Source organism: Aedes albopictus, chromosome 2 (genome assembly GCF_035046485.1).
Source record: "Aedes albopictus strain Foshan chromosome 2, AalbF5, whole genome shotgun sequence".
Taxonomy (NCBI): domain Eukaryota; kingdom Metazoa; phylum Arthropoda; class Insecta; order Diptera; family Culicidae; genus Aedes; species Aedes albopictus.
Genome location: NC_085137.1, coordinates 284,463,708 through 284,472,743, shown reverse-complemented (window position 1 = coordinate 284,472,743; position 9,036 = coordinate 284,463,708). Strand labels below are relative to the sequence as shown.

Below are 9,036 nucleotides of genomic sequence, written 5' to 3'. Positions count from 1 at the left end.
GTACAGCAGAGGCCACCATGGCCTTAGCCTGACCGGTAAGGTAAGTAAGGATACTACCGTCTACCCCCGTTGTTTTTTACGACACCTCATGCAAACCAACGGGGTTCATTTTTTAATATGAACTTCTAATAACCCTATGAGCATCGCAAAACACACTGATGGTACACGGTACATTGATATAGGGAAAATTGTGTATTTTCGGCAGTTTTGTTCTCTTAGTCATGTTTTTTTAAAGCTGTTGAACTTAGAGTTGTCCTCAAATCCTTCCCAACCAAGCTGAATTATACGTCCAAGTTTCAGGAAATTTGGCTGACAAAAACCCCTCATGATGAGGAAAGCAAATCTGCCGATAATATACATAGTCACTCTATCAAAGAAAGCTGAGATTTGTAGAAATCTTTTGTGAGACCATTCATAAAGATGAGATTAAATGCACTCCAAAAAAAAAAAGCATCTATATCGCAGTAAGTATATCTAGCCTGCATTTGATACACAATATTGAAGTTATAACGCTTATTATAGGGGTGGCATAGATTGAGCATTCCGCACCTAATTATGTGGATACAGATGATAACAATAATTTATTTGACTTCCTTTATCCCTCGAGTCGTTACCACAACTCAAGTTTCGTCTTGCTTCGAGCCTAAACGCAGCAGTAGTTGCACACTACATAGATACCTACTACCTATCTATGAAAGTTAGGCATACACACGGCTTAAAGCATGATGCGCGGTTTTCCTTTTGGTTTGCCTTATTTCATGGTTCGCACTCCGATGATATGCTTGGTAAAGCTTTTCGTGACATCATGAGTGAGATGTTTCGCACGAGTGCCTATCAGCCTGCCAGCATTTCTGCTGGTTATCCAATGTTGACTATTGCGGGGAAGAACTTTGGTTTCAGCTTTCCTGTTGATTGACGAGAAAATCTATTTTGCTGATGTCATAGAGTAACTCTATCACCACGCACGGCCGCGGTATGGAGAAACACAACGTTCATGAAATCCATTAGCAATCGATCTCATTGAATTATAATTTAAATTCCCAACAATTTACGTCCTGTTTTATTTTATTGAAACTTGAATTTATTTGACTAGTACTAGTATTTATTAGGAAAATTGAAAGTTTGGTCTAGTAGGTACTGTTTTAGACATTCCTTACGTAACTTATGCAGATATGGCAAGGAACATAGGATTTCTTTCCTGATTTATCATTGCTCTCAGTTAATAATAGAATACAATAACTCACAGTCAATATTTATTGAGTGACTGGGAAGAGGAAGCATATGAAATCTGTTGGCTTATATTTGACTCCTTTCAAAAGTAAACAACAATCCGAATGTACATATTCACACAGGCTCATAACGTCCTAGATCCTTAGCAAGTACCCGTGACACAAGAGGAAGTTTGAGGATGGAAATAGCTACCAGATGGGCACTGAAGGTGCTGTGAGCTTAGATTGGCATCACAGAAGTAGTAATATCGGCAGTTAGTAACATCCTGAAACAAGCCGGGAGAGCCACATCGATATGAATTGTCTTCGCCTGGCAATGACGGGACTGTTTGTCTATCCACACAACGGCCACTGCTGAACACTTGATTGGCGCTGCAGCGGAAAAGATCAGGATATAGGACGCGGATGCCATTTCTAATTTCGGCTACACAGAGATAATAGATATTATTGTTTCCAGACCATGCGTTCATCTCTCCTGCCTGTGAGCAATTCCACTGCGGGGTTGTACAAACCATGTCGCTTAAAGGTAACGAACAGTCTCCTGTGGCAGGAGAGAAGGCTGTGTTGTCGCAGACCATGTTAATGGACACCAGGTTTTGTCCATTTTGGTAGCAAAAGTGATACTTTTCACATTCGAATGGATCGGGAAATACGCCCATGGTGTTGCACACAAAATTTCCCTCCTGGCCAGCCGGATTGCATGCTCCTATCCGCTGAGAGCAACCACCCTCGTTAACATTACAGAAAAACCCAGCATCGGCATCACAATCCTCGAACGGCTGCGGATGCCAGACATTGTTCACCAATAAACATTGCGCCGCGGTTTTACAATTCATGCAGATGATGCCTTCCTGGGTGCATTGTCCGGACTGGAATTTTGTTACTGACAAAATACGATTTCCATTCGTTGCAGCAGATATTACCTGAAGGGATAGAAAATGTTGCAGTTAATAGGCAAATCGATTCTCAATTGGAATATTCATTAACTGTGTACATGTGTATGCATATATTTAAGTTTGGTATTTAGTGTTGTATAGACTGGGCCATATTGGTCGTTTGGGAGGGGCATGCATTGCAAGCATTCGGTGAGTTACCTTAAGTTGCATTTCTTTACAATAACGCCATCAAAGACCCACTCTTAACAATTTCAACGGATCTTGAACAGAATAGTTTGGCACATTATTAATTAAACATCACTTGGAAATGTTGTCAGATCGATTGATTCTGTGCAATTCAACACAATATACCAATGCAAACGTTAAAAATCTCTGATTTGAGGTTAATTTTCTTAAATTTCTATAGCATAGAAACAAAATAAAATTAGACTATATATCCAATAGATCCAATAGATTCCAAACTGAAACATTGATGAGGATGATCCAGAAGAAACATGAACATTATTGTTAAAATGAAAGGAAAACATATTTCAACTCTTTCAAAAAGACAGTAGCTGAATATGAAGCTGAATATTCAGCTATAGCTGAATGTAGCTGAACTAAAGCCTACGTCAAGGCAAATGTGGCTTCAGAAACCTAGGTTTTTGTTTTCTCTGCTTGAACAAGATATTCTTTTGAATACTATCATCCGTTAGGTTAAACAATATTAAATATTCCAAACACTGTTTTAGCAAGGATGACATCACAAATAATCAACATCAGATTCTCAATTTGCATGATTTTTTTTTGCAAGGCCGTGTAAAATAAATTTCATACATTTTCATACAAATTCAATAGCATTCGATCGATTCGATACGATGCGAATCCGAAGTTGGCCTCCACAATCAATGGCTGTCCACAGCACAGGTCTCGTCATCCTTTTTTTGGATTCAGGATAATATTTGGAGTTCTAATATATAATTTACCTTTTTATTTCTATTTTGATCAAGAAGCTTTTATTTTGCCATTTTAACCTTGGGTAAAAAATATTTTCATATATTTTTACAAATTTTCCTTTTAATATGTTCTATTATTTTATTCGTTACAAACTTCATGAGTTTTTCGAAAAAAAAAGAAAATTGGCATATTTCAAATTTGTTATTTTGTTATCGTATGATTTTGAAAGCATATGCATTTTGAAGTGCCAGATTTCCTTCTGGCGAAATTCATCAATTGTGTACTATAAGAATCATGTTTTGAAATCATGTTTCACTTAACTTTATGGCACTTTTAAATAAAAAAACTTGTTTTGCACGAGCTGGTAGAGTTGAATCAACTTTTTTGCCGGTGATTCGAAATTTGATGTGTTACATTATTCATGCATCCCACCAAGCCCGTGCATAAGGGAGGTGTTTTGGGGAATAAACCCTTTCCATTGTCGATGTTTCATTTACTAGGCGCCCCTCCGCATTTTGCCAAAATTAGGAAGAACCCCTCCCTTGCCGCTCTTTCTGTGCACGGGCCTGCGTCAAACCACACCACAAAACTCTTCCAATAAAAATCACTCAGCATAGTTATTCGTATTGGGCGTTTAAAATATATGTATCACTTGTCGGAACATAATGAGAAAACCTGCAGATAAGATACCCAAGAGGTGGTTCCTCGGGTTTATGTGGGATCGACCCACTAAAAACTCATTTTCTCTCCTCCTTATCTTCGCGGTACGCCCGTTAGGGATGACTTCGAGAAGGGGGTGGATCGTACATGAGTGAGTACTCTCTATTGGTAAGCGTTCCACCAGCTACCGTTTTAAGTTGTCCTCTCTCCCTTGAATGCTGGCTGGTCCTGGCTAGTACTGTAGACTACCTGTTGGACTCAAGCTTCCGGATGGAAAGAGCACATGCTCCGCATTCTCATCGCAGTCTGCACACTCCGGACATGCCGTGGAGCCTGCGTGTCCGAATCTGTGCAGATACCGCCTAAAGCACCTATAGCCTGACAGAAATTGTGTCAAGTGAAAGTTCACCTCGCCAAGGTCTACTCGCACATTTAGACACGCTTGGTATGAGCCTGTGTTTGCGAGAAGGCTGTGTACAATTGGAAAGCCTGCATGTAACATTAGATGGTCCAATGTGTAAACGGTATGTTCAGTGCTGCCATTTCTGGTTTGTAGCATAGCTTTTTTAACCTTCCTAAGATATTACGCTAGGCGGATCAAGACGTCGTAGTACACGTTCAGTGTGCCTGCCTGGGTCATATTGAACCCATTATCCTACTAGGGTTAAGGTGTTGAGTGTTGGAGCATCAACGTTTGAAGAACACGGAAAATAATTCTTGCAATATCTTTTTTGTCTCTGTGATATGCATTCTATGTTGTTTGTGTTTTGGTTAACCCGATAAGTTTTTGAACGGTTTGCTCAATTCCATGCGCGTGGAGCGAATCTGGTTGGATAGCTATCCACTATAGTTAGAACACTTGACTATCACGCCGAGGACCTGGGATCGAATCCCACTCCCGACAAACATACAAAATGTGAGTTCTTCCTTCGGAATGGAAGTAAAGCGTGGGTCCCGAGGTGAACTAGCCCAGGGCTAAAAATCTCGTTAATACAGATAAAAAAAATCCATGTGTTTTCTTCATGAGTAGTTACTGATATATTAAAATACGTAGAAACAGGAAACTTATTTTAAAAACAGATGAAAGAGTCAATCCCCTCGTAACTGCAAGATTCACAGTAAAATGTTACATGAGAAATTTTATCCTTAACACCCCACCAGTTTTTTAAACAAAAATTACTGGTACTTGGCACTTCAGTTACATCATATATTTTACCTTAGTTTCATTCGAAATAAGTTGTGGGGCACCATAAGACTTCTCACATATTTTTTCCTAATAATATGTCTGACCTTATAAATGATTGTTTCATTGGTAGCGAAATTGAGAAAAGCAATGCCGTAGAGTTTTTGATATCTAGGATCTAATTGAAATCGTATTTCAATAGTGAGTATTCTGATGGTATACTTCATTTCCTTCATTCCACAAATAAATTAATAAATAACATCCCATGAGTTTTTAACACTCCATTTTACGGTAGGAGAAAGTGGGATAAAATGTCATTTTTCAAACTCTCACCGTTTTCAATGATAAATAGCCTCATTTGTTGGGATTTCAAAGTGGTAACATCAACTAGATAATATTTGCTCGATACTGAAGCAAAAATGTTCACTAAACCACTGCATTTTCATCGATTAAAAAAAAAACTGGTTCATAAAACGGAAGTGATGCAAAAAGGTCATCTTCCATGGGGTAAGATGCCACTTCATGAAAATATTAAAAAATTACGTTAAGCAGTTTTTGAGTATTTCCGACTCCCTTTGCCCCCTCTGTCCCGCTTTTTTCGTATACTCAATACATGGAGTGTCACCAACCACCCCCCCCCCCCCCCATCAAATTAGGCAAGAAACCATATAACCCACGCTGTTTGCACCTTTTCATTGCAGAAATGGAGAACTGATCATCTCACCATACAAAAATCCAGCTCACTACTTTCAATCTAGTACTTCACTGATTGCGTCCTATTGTTAAGGATATGCCGTATTTTGAAAATGGGGAGACTTGATCCCCCTTTTAAAGGTGTGTAATAAAATGATAATTATCTGACCCGTTTTATCATTGAATATACTAGAATTCCGAGTAAATAGAGGCTTCCAAATAGAATTTTAGTTTTCACATGTATAATGTGTGTGTAATTCTCGAGGGATCAAGTCTCCCCATGTCACTGTTGTATAAACTAAGCTACATTATTTGAAATATTTATATAACAGCCTTATTTGGATAAATACGTTTGATAGTATTTTATTTATACTATGTGCTGTGAAATTTTGACACGATTTGGTTCAATTTTCACAAAGTTATTGAGATTTTTCGAAATCGCCTAAAAGGTTTCTGAAGGACTGAAAGCAAACCATCAACCATTAAAAAATAATGCAATACACAATTAAAATCAATTGTAGCCAAAATATTGTCGTCTATCCAGATGTTGTTTTGGAAAAAAAATATGCTAGAAGAAAACTGTTTTTGATTCCGGGAAAATATGGGGGGAACAATATATCCTCCAATATATCCAATAATAAACAATATATCCTCCCGTGATGCATTATGTAGAGAAAACGTGGGTAAACAAGCTAAACTTAATCCTGATATGCCAAAAATTGTTCCTTTGGGATAATAGGCTACCAACTGAACGTCCCATAATAAATTTAAAAAAAATCATAAATAATTCGAAAGTTGCCAATAAATAAATAAAAGTTCCAGAAACAAATCAAAAAGTGCATAAATTAGTCAAAGTTTTCCATACATAATTGATACTCGAACAATAAAAATGTCAGAATTTTCACAAATAAATCAACAATTGCACTGCCGTGAATCGCAAGTCAGTCCCATCTGCATTTTGGGCAAAAGTGAGTTAATGACCGTTTTCGATCTTTCTTTGGTTGATCTTTCAGCTGCGTGAAAAAAATATATAGTTTGTTCAGTAAAATTGAAAAACAACATCAAGTCAGATTGTCCCATAATGAAATGTAATCGCAAGTCAGTCCCATTGCGAACTTGTGCATCCTCCAATACAAAACCTAACACTGTTTTATCCAGTTTAATATTTTTCAGTATTACGTTTTCACGTTTGAAACAATGTGTGAAAGTTTCATGTTGATCGCAGAAGTTTTCAATTTATGGCGATTTTTCGAAGTTTCACATAGAAATCGAATTTGAAAACTTCAGAGTCCATTTTCTCAATGCCTACTTTTTGCAGATGGGACTGACTTGCGATTTACGGCAGTGCAATTAAAAACTATTATTTTTTCCCACAAAAAAAAATCGAACACACTACTAGACAATCGGTTGCTGTCCGAACTCGCTAACGCTCGTCGGACTTAAAAAAGGCCTTCTGCCGCCTCTGTTCCTCTATCCTCTATGCGGCTTCGCTGCATGGCTCAGCCAATACTTTTAGTTAGAATTGCATTCAAGTTTATTACTCGTTGTTTCGTATTTATTGCTTAATTTCGAAATTCTTTTTTGATGTTTTTCAATTGAGAATTTTTAAATTTATTATTAAAAAAATGGATTTAATTATGTAAATTTTAAAAACTTTTGATGAAAAAAAAATAGATATTTATTGCAATAACAATCCGTTACAAAGAAAAAATATCGCGCAAATTCGAAACCTTCAATAGATGTACGCAGTTGCAATTAAACGCTTCGGTATGTCCTGCGCGGTCAACACTTGGGTAATTCCCACACTTTTTGTAGAAGATACAAACATGATTTAATGTACTGGCGACGATCTATGAGCAATTTCGCACATTTTTGCGCGAGAATCAACGGTAAAACGCTCAATGTTGAATAATTCGTAGAAGTTCCGACATATTTTTATTGCTCGAAAATCAATTATTTTTTAAAAATTTTGATTTATTTATGCACTTTTTGATTTGTTTATGGAAATTTTGTAGTGCAGGTATTATTTCTCCCTCCCCTACTTTTTTTATTAGTAATTTCTGATTTTGTTATGGAAAATGATCACTTTTTTATGAGTCGTTTATATTTTAGCCGGGATAAAATTGTCAGTTTCTTTAACTTGAGCTGAATATAAAATGACAAACCATGTGCCAAACGAAAAACTGGAGATCATCCGATTTCCCACATTTTGGCTGAAATTTTCAACTCCAGTTTCAACTCATTTACGTCTGCTGAGAATATTGACGGCGGTGTCCATTCTGCTCCGTTTCCGTTAGATGATTCATATTCACAAAAATGCAGCGACTATAAGTTAACGCGCACAGGCTCTTCCCTCAGGGAGCAAAAATATCTTCACAGTTTTAATTTCCTGCAACACACTTCCGGATCACATTTTTTGTGGTTATTTATGGTCCGACTTCACTTTAGCCAATCTAGTGTACACAAGAGCCAATGATATTGTTTGCAAGCTTCAACAAATTGCTCGTTTTTCTCTTATCCCTGCAGCACAGCATGCACTTTCACCGGTTTGTTATTTTCTCGTGCTTCATTTCATCGAACTTCTGCACCCACCAATATACACTATTTTGACCTGAACCTGACGTCTGGCTCTATCATCTCTACCTTGTGCAGTTCAAAGGTTGCATGGCTTGCACAAGGATTAGTCCTTTTGGGGTTTGCGTTTATGCTCTCATAGGACAACAGTTTGGTTTACTCTGATTTTTTTTGGAAGCTTCTCTTCGTACCAGCAATACGCCAACTTTCAGCAGCCACGAACTCATGTTGGATATTTTACCGCCACAGGGAACGACTCAATGATTTTATCTTCACACCACACACGAGAGCCTTCCCTGGGTGTCGTAGGACAGCGTAGAACCGAGAGGGTTTCAAGTTGACTAGCACTGATTGAGCATTGCTCACCTGTAACAACTTTATTTATACACTCTGACTGCTTGTCGAAGTGAGGAACCGTTTTTGACTGTTTGCTGAAAGAACGTTGGAATGCGTCCGTGTGCTCGTAATGACCTTATCTATCATGAGAAACACACACGGATAGATAGAAGATATCCATAATTGACAGTTTTGTCTGTCGGGTCCATTGAGTGAAAGTTTTTGTTTGTGCACCACTTCGAAAGCAAACTGGTCATAATGTGTATTGTAAAGAAACACAGTGCAGTAAATATTGAATTTGAGATGATATTTAACTAAAGATCAGTGTGATTTGATTAATATATCAGTTTAATTTTCATCTTCTATTTTCAGTCTTTTTACATTTTATACTGTTAGAAATCAACGAACATTGAGAAGCCACATTCATTCGTAAGAATGTAGTCGGTGTCAAGCCATCCCAACCAATTTCACGTCTTTTCCTTATCTGATTCTTTTCGGGCCTTGTGGGTTGCACATAAATTCAATCTGG

General features: G+C 37.6%; 1 protein-coding gene across 1 annotated transcript; it reads right to left on the bottom strand.

The window, feature by feature from the left end:
* Nucleotides 1-1,219: 1,219 nt before the first annotated feature.
* LOC109416689 (uncharacterized) lies at nt 1,220-8,557 on the bottom strand. The gene is made up of 2 exons (XM_019690750.3): nt 8,363-8,557; nt 1,220-2,152 (listed from the first exon to the last, which is right to left on the bottom strand). The coding sequence occupies exons 1-2, from the start codon at nt 8,396-8,398 to the stop codon at nt 1,373-1,375; spliced, it is 816 nt and encodes a 271-aa protein (XP_019546295.3). The 5' UTR covers nt 8,399-8,557; the 3' UTR covers nt 1,220-1,372.
* Nucleotides 8,558-9,036: the final 479 nt, after the last annotated feature.